General features: G+C 41.6%; 1 protein-coding gene across 1 annotated transcript; it reads left to right on the plus strand.

Annotated features, from left to right (window-relative positions):
- Positions 1-154: 154 nt before the first annotated feature.
- LOC139159237 (vomeronasal type-2 receptor 26-like) lies at positions 155-19,729 on the plus strand. Its single transcript, XM_070736584.1, has 7 exons — positions 155-259; positions 3,794-3,954; positions 5,609-5,894; positions 10,959-11,747; positions 14,776-14,988; positions 16,861-16,987; positions 18,819-19,729. The coding sequence occupies exons 1-7, from the start codon at positions 155-157 to the stop codon at positions 19,727-19,729; spliced, it is 2,592 nt and encodes an 863-aa protein (XP_070592685.1).
- Positions 19,730-21,423: the final 1,694 nt, after the last annotated feature.

The following is a 21,423-nucleotide window of genomic DNA, read 5'->3' on the forward strand; positions in this document are numbered from 1 at the left end:
CCAGTAACTCTTAGTCTAACCAAACATGGGTAAGAGCTTATATTAAGACTTACCTTGTGACGATAGAGGCGGCAAAGTCTGTGTGCATTACCACCCGTATTGGATCTGCAGATTCTTGCCCAGCCACCCTGTTTAGGGTAACAAGGTGAAGGCGATGGAGCCGTTTCAGGGCAGAGCTGAGGAATTTGCTCAGTTTCTTGCAGATAAAGTTGCTCTGATTCAGAATGATCTGGACTCCAATTGGGCAATTCAGACCGAGGTGACAGGGTCAAGTCTTAGTTCAATCCTTTGAGAGGAGTTTGACCTGGTAATCCCTGGACAAGGCCATGGGAGCTGTGAGTTCCTCCACCTGCCTACTGGACCCGTGCCCCTCCTAGCTGGTTTCAGCCAGTCAGGAGGTGACACACAGCTGGATCCAGGCAGCTATTAATGCTTCCTTGAGAGAGGGGTCATTTCCACAGCAGTTAAAGGAAGCAGTTGTGCAATCCCTCCTCAAGAAACCATCCCTGGATCAAGGCAAATTGAAGAAGTAAAGGCCAGTCTCCAACCTGCCCTTCTTGGGTAAGGTTGTTGAGAAGGTGGTGGCACTTCAGCTCTGGCGGTCCTTGGAAGAAGTTGATTATCTGGACTCTTTTCAGTCTGGCTTCAGGACTGGTCACAGCATGGAAACCGCTTTGGTCATGCTGATGGATGATCTTTGGTGGGCCCGGGACAGGGGATATTACTCTGTCCTGGTGCTCCTTGACCTCTCAGTGGCCTTCGATACCATTGACCATGGTATTCTTCTTCAATGTGTGGAGGGACTGGGAGTGGGGGGCATCATCCTACAGTGGTTCTCCTCCTATATCTCCAGTCATTTGCAGTCAGTGTTAGTGGGGGGGGGCGCAGAGGTCCACCACTCGTCCTCTCCCCTGTGGTGTGCTGCAGGGGTCTGTCCACTCCCCCCTACTATTTAACACCTACATGAAGCCACTGGGTGAAATCATCCATTGGCATGGGGTGAGGTATCACCAGTACACTGATGATACCCAGCTATACATCTCCACCCCATGCCAATTCAATGAAGTGGTGGATGTGATGTGCTGGTGCCTGGAGGCTGTGAGAGTCTGGATGAGGGCCAACATGCTCAATCTTAACTTAGACAAGACCAAGTTGCTGTGGGCATTTCCTCTTAAGGACTATTCAATCTGTCCAACCATCGAGGAACCTTAACCACCTCAGATAGGGTCCACAACTTGGGGACAGTTGAACCTTGAACATCATCTCTCGACTGTGGCGAGGGGGACCTTTGCCCAAGTCCACCTGTTGTACCAGTTGCAACCCTATCGGGACCCAGAGGCTCTACGCACAGTCGCTCAGGCCCTCATCACTTCCCATCTTTATAATATGTAAAAAGATATTTTGCTCTTGGGTTAAAATGGTTTATACAAGAAGCACTCCCGATTGGTGGTGGGGTACGAATGATTGTCTGGTAGTGGGCACAAACCCTAACCCTAACGCACACTCAGTAAAAGACCTTGGAATACTAATATCGAATGACCTAAGTGCTAAAGCCCACAGTAACAGTATCGCCAAAAAAGCTTCTAGAGTTGTTAACCTGATCCTACGCAGCTTCTGCTCAGGCAATCTCACACTACTCACAAGAGCCTACAAAACTTTTGCCAGACCCATCCTAGACTACTGCTCATCTGTCTGGAACCCATACCACATCTCAGACATCAACACCCTTGAAAATGTCCAAAGATATTTCACCAGAAGAGCCCTTCACTCCTCCACTCGAAACAGAATATCCTACGAAAATAGACTAACAGTCCTGGGCCTAGAAAGCCTAGAACTACGGTGCCTAAAACACGATTTGAGTATTGCCCACAAGATCATATACTGCAACGTCCTACCAGTCAATGACTACTTCAGCTTCAACCATAACAACACAAGAGCACGCAACAGATTCAAACTTAATAAGAACCGCTCCAAACTTGACAGTAAAAAATATGATTTCAACAATCGAGTTATCGAAGCGTGGAACTCATTACCAGACTCAATTGTGTCAACCCTTAACCCCCAACATTTCTCCCTTAGACTATCCATGATTGACCTCTCCAGGTTCCTCAGAGGCCAGTAAGGGGCATACATAAGTGCACTGGTGTGCCTTTCGTCCCCTGTCCAATTGTCTTTCCTTTCTCTCACTTATCATATATATTTTCTTTCTTTCATATATCCTCTCCTCTAAGTGCACTTCACCCTTATATATATTGCTACATGTCTATTTTTCTTCCTATGTATTTGTGTATTGGACAAATGAATAAATAAATAAAAATAAAATAAATCACTGTGTACTTGTTATATGTTGTGTGTGTGTTTTATATTATAAAACCAATTTAAAAAATATTTTAAAAAATATTATTGCAACGCGCTCTAGATGGGGCTACCTTTGAAAAGTGTTCGGAGACTCCAAATGGTCCAGAATGCAGCCACACAAGTTGTCATGGGTGCACCTCGGTACCCATATAACACCGATACTCTGTCAGCTGCACTGGCTCCCTATTAGTCATGAGGCACAATTCAAAGTGTTGGTTATTGCCTATAAAGCCCTATATGGCTCAGGGCCAGTTTATTTATGAGACCGTCTCTTGCCACATACCTCCCAGAGACCAATTAGAGTGCATAGAGTTGGCCTCCTCCAGGTCCCATCAGCTAAGCAATGCAGGTTGGTGGGGCTGCAGGGGAGAGCTTTCTCTGTTGTTGCCCCAACTTTATGGAATCAACTACCTCCCCGAGGTCTGTATGGCCCCCAGCCTGATGGCTTTCCATAAGGCCACAAAGACGTGGCTATGCCGGCAGGCCTGGGGGCCCTAAATCAACCACTAGCTTGTCCATGTGCCTGAACTGGTTTGAATGATTAGTATGTATGCAATTGGATTGTCTTTAGTTTTAATTATGATTTTAGAAATTAGTTTTTTTCCTTGACTTCTTTTTTGTAGCGGCTGTTATTTGTATAATAAATGAATGAATGAATGAATGAATGAATGAATGAATAAATAAATAAATAAATAAAAGAAAAATCACACACACAAAAAATCTTACTGTTAATGTTTGGAAGGGTTAAAGGATATTTGCATTAGAAGACAAGCAGGACTAAGTTGTATCATCAATGGAGAGTTTAATCAAACTCCATAACTCCAGGTGACGTTCCCCAGCAGTCTCTGGACACAAGGGACCATGATAAAGAGCAGAAGAAGTCAATTACCTGGATGCTGATTGAACTATTTTCCTCCAGCATCACTTTTTGGACATGTCCTGACGGGAGGAATCACAACACCCATAGGGGTGTATTTGTGATTTTTTTTGTTTATATGCTATTCTCCTGCTGACCCTCTGCACTTGAAGTCTTGGAAGAACTTCAAGATTCCCCAGAGGAGAAATTATTTCTCACTGTAATTATCCCCAACCTGGTCTTTAAGACATCTTCGCCTATACTGACTGCCTTTGATGTGAACATCGTACTAAAGGAACAAGAAAGCTATCTAATATCAGGAAAGGATAAATGCCAGAGTCCAGACTTTGTGTGACACAAGTTTCATGGACAGCCAGCGACTGTGCTCTTGAATGTACTTTTCTCTCCTTTCCAACCAAGATTGGTTTTTCTCTGACTGATTTAGGAAAGTGAGGATGCTTTGAATTCATAGAATTCTTCTCGTTTAGACACAGGAAGGGGATTGACTCAGTGCTATAAATTATGAATCTTCTGCTTTTAATGTTGCTGCTTTTAATGTTTTATGCATTCTCTGAGAAGCTTAGCATGAAATGCCCACTGAATTTTAATATCCGGGATGGGAAAAAACCATGGAACTTTTACCGACCAGGAGACCATTTCCTTGGTATAGTCACCACTGAAACCACATCCTCACCTAGACCATTGCCTTTCAACACAGCTCCTTCTAGTCAGTCTCGCTCGTAAGTTATTCACTGTGATGGACTTGCATGTTCTCCAATTGTGGTCCTAATATTCATTATTTTACTTAACGTATTTTTCGGACCGTAAGATGCAGCAGTGTATAAGACACAAAAATGATTTCAAAGAGATAAGAAAAAAGTTTTTGCCCTCCCTGGCCTCTGCATACTCTGTTTTTTTGCAAAAATGCCTCCCCCCTTCGCATATTTTTTTTTTTTCCCAAAATGGGGTCGGCAGACGATCTGGGAATCCTGCAGAGAGCTCTTGGAGGCTTGGAAAGGCAAAAATGCCTCTGTTTTTATGAAGAGTTCCAATTTTTTGCCAATTTTTTTCACAAAATAGGGGTGTTTTCACCTTCCCCCAGCCTCCAAGATCTCTCTGCAGGCTTCCCAGACATCTGCTCACCCCATTTTTGCAAAACACGGGCCTTCTGCCACACGAATCCCAGCGACCGGTTAGGTCCCACAGAGTTGGCCTTCTCTGGGTCCCGTCGACTAAACAATGTCGTTTGCCGGGACCCAGGAGAAGAGCCTTCTCTGTGGCGGCCCCGACCCTCTGGAACCAGCTCCCCCTGGAGATCAGAACTGCCCCCACCCTCCTTGCCTTTCGTAAAGTTCTTAAGACCCATCTCTGCCGTCAGGCATGGGGGAAGTGAGACATCTCCCCCGGGCCTATACAGTTTATACATGGTATGTTTGGGTGTATGCTTGCTTTTAATAATGGGGGTTTTAGTGTTTTTTAAATTATTAGATTTGTTCTTACATTGTCTTTGTTATAGTTGTGAGTCGCCCCAAGTCTACGGAGAGGGGCGGCATACAAATCTAATAAATAATAATAAATAATAATAATAATAAAAAATGGGATGTGGGGCAAAAATGGCTGCATTCTGTTTATAAGATACCCCAACATTTCCACTCTCTTTTGGGAGGGGGAAGGTGCGTCTTATACCCCCCCAAAATATGGTACTCCTGGGAATCCTGCAGAGAGCTCTTGGAGGCTTGGAAAGGCAAAAATGCCTCTGTTTTTACAAAGGGTTCCAATTTTTTGCCATTTTTTTCACAAAATACGGGTGTTTTCGCCTTCCCCCAGCCTCCACGATCTCTCTGCAGGCTTCCCAGACATCTGCTCCCCCCATTTTTTCAAAACACGGGCCCATCTTTTACAAAAATGGGATGTGGAGCAGGGCTTCGGGAGGCCAAAAATGGCTGCATTCTGTTTATAAGATACATCAACATTTCCACCCTCTTTTGGGAGGGGGAAGGTGCGTCTTATACCCCAAAAAATATGGTACTCCTCTTCATCTTTACAGGAATAGAGGATGTCTTTATGGACACTTACTCTTCATTTTATGGTAGCTCTACTTTAATAGCCAAATGATTTTGAATAAAGATTACTGGGTAGATGAATATTAGGACTGATACAAATAAGGATGTATTTCTGATTTTTAACTGTGGTGGAAGACTCTCTCCATCCCATCTTCTCAATGCTCATAAAAATTACTTGCTGATGGGTGGCTATCATTTGCCTTTAGCTTTGGATCTATATTGGCTTAAGGCATATTTGGTTTCCGCAGATAAGAGGAGTAAACTAAAGAAATATTTTTATTGTTTCTCTTGATGATGATGATGTTAATAACATGAACTCTTTTTTTTACAGCCGTACAAATTATTTTAAACAGCTAATCTTGATTTTTGCCATTCAAACGGTGAATAAGAATCCCCAGTTTCTGCCCAATCTCACACTTGGCTACAACATCCATGACAACTATGCCAACACTCTTGGCACTTCAGAAGCCTTGCTGGACATACTCTCTACTGGACAAGCCAATGTCCCCAACTACAGCTGTGGAAGGAAGGAAAACCTTTTGGCTCTTGTTGATGCAGCTAAGAGGGAAACCTCCATTCAGATGTCAACATTAATAGGCATCTCCAAAGTCCCACAGGTTGTGTGTGTATTTCTCCATCTGGTAAAATAAATGGGGAAGTTGTGGGTGAGCCATTATTTTGTCTATGGAATGCCACAACTGCTTTCCATCATGGCCTTTATAGGTGTCATAGCCATGGATTGAGATACACTATGGGGAGTGGGGGAAGCACTACTTCATTGCAAAAACATTTGGACTACCCACCTCGACCAAGGAAAATGCATTGATGCAATTTATATAGACTTTTGCAAAGCTTTCGACTCCGTGGTCCATGACAAACTACTCCTAAAACTCAAATCCTATGGCATCTCAGGATTCCTCCACAACTGGATTACCGCATTCCTGTCAAAGAGGCAACAAATTGTCAAAATTAGTAGCGCCATCTCCACCCCCGCCCCTGTCATAAGCGGCATTCCCCAGGGAAGCGTATTAGGTCCTACTCTCTTCATTCTCTACATTAATGACCTCTGTGACCATATCGAAAGCAACTGTGTTCTTTTTGCCGATGATGTGAAACTTTTCAACACCTCTGATAACACACTCACTCTCCAAAAAGACCTGGACTTTGTCTCAGACTGGTCTAACACCTGGCAACTTCAAATATCAACCAACAAATGCTCTACCCTCCACATCGGCAAAAAGAATCCAAACCGCACAATATACGAACTGAATAAACAATCACTCACTGCTAATCCACACTCAGTAAAAGACCTTGGAATACTAGTATCGAATGACCTAAGTGCTAAAGCCCACTGCATCTATATCGCCAAAAAAGCTTCTAGAGTTGTTAACCTGATTCTACACAGCTTCTGCTCAGGCAATCTCATACTATTTACAAGAGCCTACAAAACTTTTGCCAGACCCATCCTAGACTACTACTCATCTGTCTGGAACCCATACCACATCTCAGACATCAACACCCTTGAAAATGTCCAAAGATATTTCACCAGAAGAGCCCTTCACTCCTCCACTCGAAAAAGAATATCCTACGAAAATAGACTAACAATCCTGGGCCTAGAAAGCCTAGAACTACGGCGCCTAAACCACGATTTGAGTATTGCCCACAAGATCATATGCTGCAACGTCCTACCGGTCAATGACTACTTCAGCTTCAACTGCAACAACACAAGAGCACGCAACAGATTCAAACTTAATACGAACCGCTCCAAACTTGACTATAAAAAATATGATTTCAACAATCGAGTTATCGAAGCGTGGAACTCATTACCAAACTCAATTGTGTCAACCCCTAACCCCCAACATTTCTCCCTTAGACTCTCCACGATTGACCTCTCCAGGTTCCTAAGAGGCCAGTAAGGGGCGTACATAAGTGCACTGGTGTGCCTTTCGTCCCCTGTCCAATTGTCTTTCCTTTCTTTCATCTATCATATATATTCCCTTCCTTTCATATATCCTCTCCTCTAAGTTCACTTTTACCCTTATATATATTACCACATTTCTTTTTTTCTTCCTATGTATTTGTGTATTGGACAAAATGAATAAATAAATTAAATAAATAAATATCCTCTTATGACACCATCCCCAATGCTTTGGTGGCTTCTGCTATATAGTTGTGACAGTGAGGAATATTTTTTAAAACACATAGCAGCTACTGGCCAATTCATCTAATAGATACTGTAGCTAAAATATGTTCTATGTTCTTCTCGAATAGAATGGAGACTGGATTATTCGGAAAGGGCGTGCCTTGCAGAAGACCAAGCAAGCTTTAGAGTCAATCCACTGTTCACAATTGCTTTGTCTTGAACCACCCAATTACAAAACGTGTCAATCTGGGGAAACACTGATTTGCTGCCTTTATAGATCTCACTCCAGCATCCGACATACTAAACAGAGAAATATTATTGAGGATTGTCCTTAAAATAGAACTACAAAGGTTGCCCTTGTCCCAAGTTTGATGATGATGATGATGATGATGATGATGATGATGATGATGATGATGATAATAATAATAATAATAATAATAATAATAATAATAATAATAATAATTTATTAGATTTGTAGGCCGCCCCTCTCGGGGCAGATCCAAGCTCATGCATGACAATTTGGTTTGGACCCATGAGATGTAGGGTTAATATTTTTCAAGGGGTAACTCAAATACATTCCTCAACCACTGCTATTCAGTCTAGACATTAATGACCATTACTTGCCAGGATGAATGAAGGATTCTGGAATACACATGCCTAAGGCACTAAATACATATGGTAGTACCTTATTATACTCTGAGAATATGATATAAAGTTGGATTTTGTAGTTTGTTAAGAATATTTAGCTTCTATTCTCTAATAACTGTTCTGTGTTCAATCAAGGGGTCTTCTGGCTGTTTGTTTTGGTTCATGGATATGTTCTGCAAGTCTTCTGCCTCTTTATCCTATTTAGTGTCTGTTGCAGTCCATACACTCTATGTTGTACAGGACTCCAGTTGTTTCTTTTTTGTCTGGGGCTTCTGGATGTTTTGGAGATTTATAGAATTTTTTGCTACAATGTAGCATGTTTGCTATATTTTTCCTAGATTGTTTGCTACAATGATACCATGTAGTTGTAATAGTTTGTTGGTGTTTTCTGAGATGGTTTTTTTAATGTACAGCAATATTATCCTTTTCACAATTTATGTTAGTTGTGCTATGCTACGTTGGTGGGTCAGGGAGTTTTTGATGAAGCTCTATGGATATCTGCTTTTCTAGAAGATGCTTCATAAAATAGAATAACAGAGTTGGAAGGGACCTTGGAGGTCTTCTAGTCCAACCCCCTGTGTAGGCAGGAAACCCTACACCACTTAAAACAAACAGTTATCCAACATCTTAAAAATATCCAGTGTGGCAGCAAGCTTGGGACTATTAACATATTCTCCCCCCGGCCAATGAATGGAATGTACTGTATGTCTGACTGTTTAAATGGGAGTAATTGGTTTTTAATATTACTTTTGAATTTTATGTTTTATGTTTAGTAGTCTAAAGTAAAGCTATGGAAAATGAGAGAATTCCAAAATAAAATTTTAATTAAACACCTCTTGGATTCTACAACTAAAAAATTGCATCAGGAGGTTTCCTTTTACTTTAACACGGTAGATAAATAAGATTTGAATTATTTATTCTTTTCTCTTTTTAACTTTTTTACTTTCTTTCCCAAAATAATTTTTTTGCTAATGTTCCATATTCTGTATTTTGTTATATATTAATGATACGCAGTGTTCCATCTAATTTTTTTTTTTGGGGGGGGGGCGGCAAAGTATAGTGTCTGAGCAGCAGTCCCTTTGGGACTGGGCAGCACAGAAATAATAAATAAATAAATAAATAAACAAACAAACAAACAAACAAATAAAAAACCCACCCTGTTTTGCCTCAGAGAATTTCAAAATAAAATACTGTACTGTGTGTCTATAACAGTGAGCTCATAATAGGGCAACTCTGTCAATATCAAAATGCCACTTAAATAGTTGAGCTAGTTTCAAACTAGATTTTGATTTTCTTTCTCTCTTCCTTACTCCCATTCTTTTTCTTTCTCTTTTCCTTCCTCTCATTTTTCTATCTGTTTCTCTCTCTTCCTCTCTCTCTCCTTCCCTCTCACTCTTTCCCTCTCGGCTTCTGGGCAGGTTTGGAAAACTCTGAGTTGATGATGATTTTTAAGTGAGCGATTGCTCACTGCTCAGCTTAGAGGGAACTATGAATGATAGGGTTTGAGCAATTAACAATATACTAATTTAATACGTTCATGAGTAGCAAGTTGGATTAATTAAAATCTAGTATTTTAGACTTGATCTGACCCCAAATACAACATAGCCTTCTTCTTTTGGGGGGGGGCATATTTTTTTTTAATTTTTCTCCACCTTAAGATAAAACATATGTAAGTAACAAAACACAATACCAATATCAAACCAGATACATATGCCAACTTTCCATATCATTAACGTGCTTTAAGGAGTTTCTTTACTTTCTACCTTCCCCCTCCCCTCCCATAACTCCATCTCCCCAACATTATAAGTAGTACTAAATATAGTTCCCTCTAAGCTGCGCAGTGGGCTGGAGTGCACTAAAAATTTATGCCTGGCGCACGCTTTTCTACGGCTGCTCAGAGAGGAGGATGGTGGAGGGCCCCCCTCGCCACCACCTACCACCACCACTAGGTCTTTGCCGGGATCGGCAAAGCGGCGTTTCACTCCTCCGCCTCCTCCTCAGCAGCAGCTCTGCAGGGCTTAATGGCACATTTTTCAAATGCCACACCATCCCGGATCGCGGGTAAGGGAGCTCTTCCCTGGCCAGGTGACGGCGAGGCCCTCCCGATGCTCGCTTGCCACCCAAGCCCCACGCTGGGGGCTGCCCCTTGGAGCCGGGAGCGATGGGCCTAGCCTTGGCTTACTTGGCCCTAGTGCGGCCGAAGCGCGGGGCAGAGTAGGCGGCGGCTGTTGCTGCTGCTACGGGCCCGCCCCCGAGCTGAGCTTCCTTTGGATCCTTGGATCGGGGAAGCCATTCACCTCCCACCCCCGAGTCCATTGAAGCTCACTGCCAGCTGCGCCAGGGACTCCCTCCCTCCCTCCAGCCGCCTCCTCCACCTCTGTCCTCCTCCTCCTTTTCGCCTCCTTCGTTCCCACCCTCAGTCTCTTCTCCTGCGGTCGGCCTTTCTATCTCGCTCTGTCTGTTGCTCTCTCTCTTTCTCTGTCTGTCAGTGAAGTGGCTGTGAGAGTGCTTTCTCAGAGCGCTTCAGGAATGCCTGCCCAGCCTCTCCTGCCGCCTCTTCGCTGACAGCCCGGAACGAAAGTGCTCCCAGTGAAGGGGCTGCGGATGGGTTTTCCCAAAGCGCTCCGAGAAAGTGCTCTCGCAGCCCCCTCGCTGAGCGCGCAGATGAGGAGGAGAAGCCGCCACCGCCACTGCCGCCACCGCTGCGGGAGGAGCCACGCCCCAAGACAGCAGGTGGAGGAGAAAACCGGAGAGAGGGGCGGATCGGGGTAGGAAGGGGCCAATAAAATTCTATTCTATTCTATTCTAAATAAAAAATAAAAACAATTATTCACATACTTAGATATTTTCAACTTCCATCCATTCATAGCCTTCTTCATTGATTTTGCAGATCAGTGATGCAATTGTTTCAGAGACTCTGAGTGATAAAAGTCAATTTCCTTTTTTCTACCGGATTCTCCCCAAAAAAGGAATCACATACCCAGCAATTGTCCGACTGCTCCTTCATTTCCGATGGACCTTGATTAGTCTCTTTGCTTCAGACACAGAGGAGGGAGAGAATTTCATGAGGATTTTTATTCCTATGCTTGTCCACAATGGAATTTGTGTGGTTATAGCACAACGATTCTCAGCAACTGGACATACAACACCCCTGAGGGATGCCATCTCTAAATGGAGACAAGTCAATGTCTTTGTGAACTACATAGAGCATGTTAACGCTTGGGAAAGAATTCATACGTTGCACTTAACATTTGAAGGTGTTCCAGGGCCTATTGAAGGAAAGATCTGGATACTGGAAAGTATTGATCATTTGGTATTGGGAAAGGCAAACCTTTACAAATATGTCCATAGCATTTGGAGCTTTGCTTTTCAGGAAAAGAAAAGACTAAAAGATTATCTCCTTGGAACCAAACTCTTTGTGCAATTGGAAAAGAGTTATTTTCAGTGTTCTTTTTCAAAGCATATTTTTTCTGTCAAAGGTTGGAAAAGATGCACCCAGAGAGAACCATTGAGGCCCGTAGAGGAAAGGAGAAAGATATGGATCCCTTTTCACCTCCATCTGCACGATGTTATTAGGACTCTGGCCTATGCCTTGAAAGCTGCATATTCATCCAGATCTGGGAAGAGAAGCAAGAAGAGTGAAAAGACATTGGAGGATCCAAGGCTGCAACCGTGGCAGGTATGAATCCATAAAACCCTAAGGGAGAAGGAGAGGAACCATCTCACCCTGCTTACGCTACCAAAGGCGAACAGATTGGCTAATCTAATCATTCAAATGAATTGGACAAATAAATGAATGAATGAATGAATGAATGAATGAATGAATGAATAAATAAATAAAATAAATTCAGAAAATAATATTGTAGAGACAGGGGACAAGAGGTTTTGGGTGAGCCAAGCAAGAACATATAGTTTTGGCTGCATGTATCTTCAAGATCCAGTAATTTCACATCTTTCATTCTGGTGGAGTTGCACTAACCTTGAGAGACCAGGTCCACATCCTTTCCTAAAGGGACACCTCTTACAATTGAGTCATCAACCAGAATGTGTCTTTCCTTTTTTAGATGCCCTACTCACCCCTCATGGCTGATTTGCAATATCTAATGTAGACCTGCTCTCAGTGTACATAAAGGAAAATCATGAGGTACAACACTTAATGATTGTCATAGGGGTCAAATAAACAACGAAGAAACAATCAATATTAATAAAAATCTTAGGATACAAGCAAAACGTTACAGTCACACAGTCCTAAGTGGGAGGAAATGGGTGATAGGCATGATGAGAAAAAACTAGTAGAAATAGAAGACTTAGTAAAAAGTTTGACACTGTTGAGGGAATTATTTGTTTTTATTTTATTTTTATAATTATTTATAATTATTTTAGAGACTTTTTAATATTAGATTTGTGATACACTGTTTTTTATTATTGTTGTGAGCCATCCCGAGTCTGTGGAGAGGGGCAGCATACAAATCTAATAAATAAATAAATAAAATAAATAAATATTTGTTTAGTAGAGTGATGATGTTCAGGAAAAAACTGTTCTTGTGTCTAGTTGTCTTGGTGTGCAGTGCTCTGTAGCGACGTTTTGAGGGTAGAAGTTGAAACTGTTTATGTCCAGGATGCGAGGGGTCAGTAAATATTTTCACAACCCTCTTTTTGACTCGTGCAGTATACAAGTCCTTAATGGGAGGCAGATTGGCAGCAATTGTTTTTTCTGCAGTTCTGATTATCGTCTGAAGTCTGTGTCGGTCTTCTTGGGTTGCAGAATCAAACCAGACAGTTACAGAGGTGCAGATGACAGACTCAATGATTCCTCTGTAGAACTGTATCAGCAGCTCCTTGGGCAGTTTGAGCTTCCTGAGTTGGCGCAGGATCACAATCTCCCTCTGCCTGCTTGTTATACCTCTAGCTATGCAGCCAAGCATCCTACTTGCTTTTCCTACCGCCCGACCACACTGCTCACCCATTTTGAGACTGCGGTTTCTTCTTCCTTTTACTTTTAGTTATTTGCCTTACATACAGTCCAGTGGCTTTTAAGATGGCCTTTTTTAATACAGTCCACTGGGTGCTCGCTCCTGCCATTTTATCCCTCCCTTTTAATTCATTATTTAAATATTTCCCCCGTTGTATTATAATTTGTTTTTCTGAAATCCAATACTTTGATTGCTGATTAGTTAATGGTTGTTTTGCAATGTGTGTTCTGAATCTGGTTTCAGTTTCCCAGCCACAGAAACTGAAACCAGATTCAGAACACACATTGCAAAACAATCAAGTAGCCTGCAAGCTCCAACTACTCAGGATATCACGCCTAATCCACAACCATTAACTAATCAGCATACCTCGGCTACATCAACGACCCCAGGTGTCACCCCACTGACTCACCAGGAAGTTTCTACACAGCAGGCAATTGCTGAGCCATCAAACCACACCCAGCCACCAGTATTTATAGAAGGAAGGCAGCTCAGGTCTCGCTGTGTTCGCCCTAGAACAAGGACAGTAACACCAGCCTGAAGACCTCGTCGAAACGTCGCCAGAAATTTTCAAATCCTACACGGGAAGAAACCCGAATATACCAAGACCATCATATATATATGTGTGTGTGTGTGTCACATGCTTGTTTGTTTGTTTGTTTTTGCTGAATTTTAAAATTAAGGGAGACTAGGATAGATCTATTTCAGCCTTATTTTGGCCTCATCAGCTAGCCATACCCACAGGGACTTGAACCTGCAACCTTTGCCTTGTAAGGCAGAGAATTATCCTCTAGGCTACAGTATCCAATCCCTTCAATATATATTAAAGTATTCCCCCTAACTTCTCAGGTTGTAAAAATAGTTGGTGGGAGATTTGTACAAGTGTTTCCAAGTGTTTCTTAATGTACTCTTACAATAATGATAGGATTTTATATGTTTTTTAATATTAGATTTGAGATATCTCCCCCGGGCCTATACAATTTATGTATGGTATGCTTGTATGTATGTCTGCTTAAATAATGGGTTTTTTAAAATATTTTAAATTGTAAATTATTAGATTTGTCATGAACTGTTTTTATTACTGTTGTGAGCCGCCCCGAGTCTTCGGAGAGGGGCGGCATACAAATCTAATAAATAATAATAATAATAATAATAATAATAATAATAATAATAATAATAATAATAATGTAGAATATGCTCAGATAGTTATGTTTCCCAACTGGTCTACATGGAAGATTAGCCTGTCAACTTTCTTCTTGAGAATGCCATGGTTTCTGATAATCGCTGTTTTTTCCAAGGAATTTCTGAATATTTTGGTTTTTCTCTTTGCTTTATTTTATTATTATATTTATTTATTTATTTATTTATTTATTTATTTATTTATTTATTTATTTATTTATTTATTTATTTATTTATTTATTTGGATTTGTATGCCGCCCCTCTCCGCAGACTCGGGGCGGCTAACAACAGTGGTTATTTGTGATGTGTTCTAAATATTGCATTTAATAAACAAATTTGGTCAATTATATATTCTGTCAATGCATACTGTTTTCAACATACCATTGGCCAATTTATCTAAAACCTTTTCACTTTTGAAGATACTGGTAACACCTGCTCTCCCAGTTCATTATATTTGCAAATTAGACAACTGTAAAAGAAAGATTCAAATGTAAAAAGCCTACCTGGGATAAGAAACCAAATTTCTGTTTTTAAAATTCTTGGAATTTTCTATTCTAGTTCCATCCATTTCTGGAGAAGAATGAGTTTTGCAATATTTCCTATAGAAAATTGTACTTGGACCAAAATGGAGATGTAGCTGCAGATCTCAATGTCATAAGCTGGGTGCTTCTTCCCAGACTGGAACCCATTGACAAGCAACTGGGGCATTTTGAAAGGAGGAGATTTATTATCAGTAGTGATATTCTGTCATGGCTAAAGTTGCGCAACAAGGTGGGAGAAATGTTGATGTTCCTTGGATATGTCTTAACCGGGAGACTATTATAGATAGAGCGGCTTTACAATGTTTTTGTAGTTTTCAGAATCCTTTGCAGATCCTACCAGTCATATGTTTCTTTCTCCACCATGTTTATTCTATTTCAAAACTAACAGAATAAAACTTTAATAACACTTTTAGAAAAAATATTATATGAAAATTTAACATGAATACATCATCATACTTTAAAGTCATTGATACATGAAGAATGCAGGAATTAATGTTAATGCAACCATGAAAAACCCCCCACTGGTTGTCAATTATTGCTTTAAAAAATTGTTAATTCCATCCTTCAAGGTTTGATTACGTAGAAATGAAGGATCTGTCGGTGGTTGAATCTCCTCCAAATATTTGTGACTATTTAGAGTTCAAACTAACTAAATGAAGCTACCAGAAGGGGGTTCCTCCCAGTTCGCACCAGTTATATAGAACTGGTAGCAAACCAGTGGTGTCATCACAGAGCCAGTTCTGTCTGTGTCAGTCCATGGATGACATCATTGTTTTGAAAGGGAATATGTTTTGGGGGGGGGAAATTGGGGGGTTTGCTGTTCTTTTGCCCACCCCCTGAGCGGAAGCGGAGGAAGGACTTACCATGCTGGCACAACCTGAGTGGGTAACGTGACAAGTTTGTGGGTTGGAGACAAGGGATGTGAACTTTCAAGTGAGTGGGAGGTTTCCCAATGTAGGTGCCAGGATGGCTTTGGTAATAAATTGGAACTTTGAGGAGTACTTTGAGTTGGACTCTGATTTATTTTGGATAAATAAATCCAAATCACTAACCCCCTCAGAGAGGGTCCGCAACTTGGGCGTCCTCCTCGATCCACAGCTCACATTAGAGAACCATCTTTCAGCTGTGGCGAGGGGGGGCCTTTGCCCAGGTTCGCCTGGTGCACCAGTTGCGGCCCTATTTGGATCGGGAGTCACTGCTCACAGTCACTCATGCCCTCATCACCTCAAGGCTCGACTACTGTAACGCTCTCTACATGGGGCTACCTTTAAAAAGTGTTCGGAAACTTCAGATCGTGCAGAATGCAGCTGCGAGAGCAATCATGGGCTTCCCTAAATATGCCCATGTCACACCAACACTCCGCAGTCTGCATTGGTTGCCGATCAGTTTCCAGTCACAATTCAAAGTGTTGGTTATGACTTATAAAGCCCTTCATGGCATCGGGCCAGGTTATCTCCGGGACCACCTTCTGCCGCACGAATCCCAGCAACCAATTAGGTCCCACAGAGTGGGCCTTCTCCGGGTCCCGTCAACTAAACAATGTTGTTTGGCAGGACCCATGGGAAGAGCCTTCTCTGTGGCGGCCCTGGCCCTCTGGAACCAACTCCCCCCAGAGATTAGAATAGCCCCCACCCTTCTTGCCTTTCGTAAGCTTCTTAAAACCCACCTCTGTCATCAGGCATGGGGGAATTAAGATATTCTTTCCCCTAGGCTTCTACAACTTATGTATGGTACGTTTGTATGTATGATTGGTTTTAAAATAAGGGTTTTTAGCTTCTTTAGTATTGGATTGTCGCATGCTGTTTTTACCACTGTTGTTAGCCGCCCCGAGTCTACGGAGCGGCATACAAATCCAATAAAATGAAAATGAAATGCTACCTGGAACCTAGACAGTAGGTGCTTTATCACTGGAGGTATTTAAGACACTGGACTGTCACTGTTTGAAATGGTATAGGGTCTCCGGCTTGAGCATGAGGCTGGACTAGAATACCTCCAAGGTCCCTTCCAGCTCTATTCTGATTAATGTTCATATTCACCACCATTTTCCAGTAATGGTGAACTCTAACATGTTTTCTTTGGCATAAATTGTTTTTCTGCTTAGTCTCTGCCTCAGTCCAAGTGTGTGGAAAATTGTCATCCTGGATTTGTCAAGCGGTCTCGAGAAGGAGAGCCACTTTGCTGCTATGACTGCATTCCTTGTCCAGAGGGGACCATCTCCACTGAGGAAGGTGGATGACCTCTAAGGAAAGAGCAGGTTTTATGGAAGTAGATTCATCCAGAGTTTTTTCTTGAAAGTCAAGGCTAAAAGATACATTTTCCCATTCAGGATTTTTTATCAAACGGAAACCTTAGCAAGCACTCTCTAAGTTTGTTGAACTCTGCTCTCTTAAAGTCCAAGTCAGGATTTTACTTTTTTGTTGTTGTTGTTTCCTTGTGATTCATTTCTAACCACTAATATATGCTGGCTCAGTGGCTAAGAATGAGGTTGGCAGTTCACTGGTTCGAATCCCTAGTACTGCGTAATGAAGTGAGCTCCCATTATTTGTCCCAGCTTCTGCCAATCTAGCAGTTCAAAATCACATAAAAATGCAAGTAGAAAAATAGGTACCAATTTGGTGGCGAGATAATAGTGCTCCATGTGCATTTAGTGTGCTCGCCACATGATCATGGAGACATCATCGGACAGCACTGGCTCTTTGGCTTAGAAATGGAGATGAGCACCACTCCTAGAGCTGGAAATAACTGGAACATAAGTGTGGAGGAACCAGGGGTAGGCTAGCTAACCCATAGCTAACATTATGGCCAGTTTGAAGAAGCTCCAAATACCAGGGAAGAGTTATATGTACTGCTCAAAAAAAAAATAAGGGGAACACTCAAATAGCACATCCTAGATCTGAATGAATGAAATATTCTCATTGAATACTTTATTCTGTACAAAGTTGAATGTACACAACAGCATGTGAAATTGATTGTAAGTCAGTGTTGGTTCCTATGTGGACAGTTTGATTCCACAGAAGTTTGATTTCCTTGGAGTTATATTGTGTTGTTTAAGTGTTCCCATTATTTTTGGGGGCAGTATATATATTTTTCTTTTTTCTGTCGAATCACCGTGGTGTACCTAAATATGGGAGGGAGCATACTGCTTCCTTTTTGCCACTCGGCCCCTCCAGGGGCCATTCAAGGTAGTTAATTTTTATTCTATATTTGTAACATATTTTTGCTGATAATGAAAAGGAAGTATAGATCTATTTCAAGCTATTTTGCTCTCATCAACTAGCCATACCCTTACTTGGATTTGAAATGTATAACTCTTCCCTGGTAGAAGCTGAGACAGGAGGAGAACCTGTGGCCTAGAGGCTAAAGCTACTGTGTTGAAGGCAGACCACACAGGTATAAATTCAGGGTGGTTATGGCTAGCTGATGAGAGCAAATTACCTTGAAATAGATTTATACTAGTCTCCCTTCCTTTTCATTATAGCAAAAATATGTTGTGTGTCTGTGTGTGTATGTGTATGTGTCCTAAAAATGTGAGTTCCAGGTAGATGAAGAAATGATAGACATCACGATCTCCAGAACTTTTAAAAAATTAATTATACTAAGTTTTGGTCAGTCCCTGGTGACATCATCGGAGTGTAATGTCCCCATTGGAGAGGATGCTTGCTTTTAGGTAATGCCGATTGATTTAGTCATTGCATACATAATAGGACCACACCCTTTCCACCCTCCTGTAATTGGCTTCATTGTTTTTGCCTTAATCATGCTGACAGATGCTAATGCAATTTCTATTTCCTCTTTCCCCTTTGTGTATTGCCTCTTTCTCTCTCTGGGGGGTAAAGTAGGGCTATCAGACATTGCTTTGAAGGCTCCCTCCACTTTTTTGTAACAATGAGAGAGAGAGACAGACAGACAGACAGACAGACAGAAAAAAGGGATTGGGGTTGGGTGGGGGTATTGTTATTATCTTTGTTTTGGGAAAATGTTAAAAATGCATTTGGAAATGTCAAGGATTCTTAAAATGTGTATTGAGACATTGTTAAAATATCCTTTTGGTGTTCTCAGATATGTCAAAATGTACCAAGTGTCTGGATCATCAATATCCAAATGAGGACCGAGTCCAATGTATCCCCAAAATTATAACCTTCCTGTCTTATGAAGAACATCTGGGCATCATCCTGGTCTCTTTTGCCATAATTTTGTTCCTAAGCACAGGGCTTATTTTAAACATATTCATTAAATACCGAGAAACTCCCATTGTCAGAGCTAATAACCGGGACCTATCTTACATCCTCCTGATCTCCCTCCTGCTTTGCTTCTTGTCTCCTCTTCTCTTCATTGGTCAACCAAGTAAAGTCTCCTGCCTTCTACGACAAACGGTGTTCAGCATCATCTTCTCAGTTGCAATTTCTTCTCTCTTAGCTAAAACAATCACAGTGGTACTCGCTTTCCTGGCCACAAAACCTGGAAACCGAGTGAAGAAATGGTTGGGGAAGAGCTTGGCCAATTCCATCATTCTTTCTTGTTCTACTGTTCAAATTATCATCTGCTCCATCTGGCTGGGAGGTTCTCCCCCATTCCCTGACTCTGACCTTCACTCCCAGCCTGGAGGGATCATCCTGCAATGCAACGAAGGGTCTGTTGTCATGTTCTACATCAGCCTTAGTTACATGGGTATCTTGGCTGCCATCTGCTTCACGGTGGCTTTCCTGGCCAGGAATCTGCCTGGGGTCTTCAATGAAGCCAAGCTGATAACTTTTAGCATGCTGGTCTTCTGCAGTGTCTGGGTGAGTTTTGTACCCACCTACCTGAGTACCAAAGGAAAATATATGGTGGCTGTTCAGGTCTTCTCCATCTTGGCTTCCAGTGCTGGGCTGCTGGGCTGCATCTTCATCCCCAAGTGTTACGTCATCATTCTGAGACCAGATCTGAATACAAAGGTGCAGCTTACCACCAAAATAAATGTACAAATGTGAGACAGAGGAATTTTAAGTCTGAACATTTTTCAGCAGTCCACACCTAGGCAGTGACTCAAGCATGTCCTCCATATATAATGGGTGAATTATTTTGTTTGGAATAATTAAAGGGGGTTTGGAAGATAGTGATTTTTTTAATCCTCAAGGCACCAGTGTCCATAGCCTACCTGAAGTCTGAGATGACACACCCAGATTTTTGAAACATGTCACTTTTGCAATTGGAATCTTGTTGATAGGCTAAAAAGGTCAGTTTTTCCATCTCAGCAAGGTCTGTCAATTTCAACAACCATTCTCTCATAGTGGTTTGTGCTGAATCTTCACAACTTTCTGCCTATGGTAATCTTGCCACAGGAATCATATATTGAAACAACCTTACATGTCTATTCATCAATCCTCAAATAAAACATTTGGACTTAAATAGAATAGTTATCTTTAAAATCCTCTGTATCTATATATGAGTTTGAAAGCCTTTTAAAGCTTTTTACATATCCACTAAGGATGATATAATGTCTCTTTAAGTTCTTCATCTTTCTAACTCTACAAGGCTTTCCAGTAAAATGCCCATGACATTATTATTATTATTATTTATTTATTATTTATTCTTTGTCCAATATACAATACATATGAGAGAGAATATACATTAGGAATATATATATAAAGATAGGAAGTAAAAAGAAGGGAAGTGGATAGGAAGAGAATTTATATAGAGGAGAGAATATATAAGATAAAAGAGGTAAGAAAAGAGAATTGGACAGGGGACGATAGGCACATCAGTGCACTTATATACGCCCCTTACTGGCCTCTGAGGAATCGGGAGAGGTCAATCGTGGAGAGTTTAATGGAGAAGTGTAGGGGATTGGGGGTTGACACTATTGAGTCCGGTAATGAGTTCCATGCTTCGACAACTCGATTGTTAAAGTCGTATTTTTTGCAGTCAAGTTTGGAGCGATTGATATTAAGTTTGAATCTGTTGTGTGCTCTTGTGTTGTTGCTGTTGAAGCTGAAGTAGTCGTTGACCAGAAGGACGTTGCAGCGTATGATCTTGTGGGCAATACTTAGATCGTGTTTTAGACACCGTAGTTCTAGGCTTTCAAGGCCCAGGATGGTTAGTCTATTTTCGTAGGGTATTCTGTTTCAAGTGGAGGAGTGGAGGGCTCTTCTGGTGAAGTATCTTTGGACGTTTTCGAGAGTGTTGATGTCTGAGATGCGGTGTGGGTTCCAGGCAGATGAGCTGTATTCGAGAATGGGTCTGGCATAGGTTTTGTAGGCTCTTGTGAGTAGTGTGAGATTGCCGGAGCAGAAGCTGCGTAGGATCAGGTTAACAACTCTGGAGGCTTTTTTGGCGATATTGTTGCAGTGGGCTTTAGCACTTAGGTCATTTGAAATGAGTATTCCGAGGTCTTTTACTGAGTGTTGGTTGGTAGTGAGGATTTGTTTATTCAGTTCATATATGGGGTTTGGATTCTTTTTGCCGATGTGGAGGGTAGAGCATTTGTTGGTTGATATTTGAAGTTGCCAGGTGTTGGACCAATCTGAAATGAAGTCAAGGTCTTTTTGAAGAGTGAGTGTGTTGTCGGTGGTGTTGAAGAGTTTCACATCGTCGGCAAAAAGTACACAGTTGCTTACGATATTATCGCAGAGGTCATTGATGTATAGGATGAAAAGAGTAGGACCTAGTACGCTGCCTTGGGGAA

This window comes from Erythrolamprus reginae, chromosome 2 (assembly GCF_031021105.1).
Source record: "Erythrolamprus reginae isolate rEryReg1 chromosome 2, rEryReg1.hap1, whole genome shotgun sequence".
Classification (NCBI taxonomy): domain Eukaryota; kingdom Metazoa; phylum Chordata; class Lepidosauria; order Squamata; family Dipsadidae; genus Erythrolamprus; species Erythrolamprus reginae.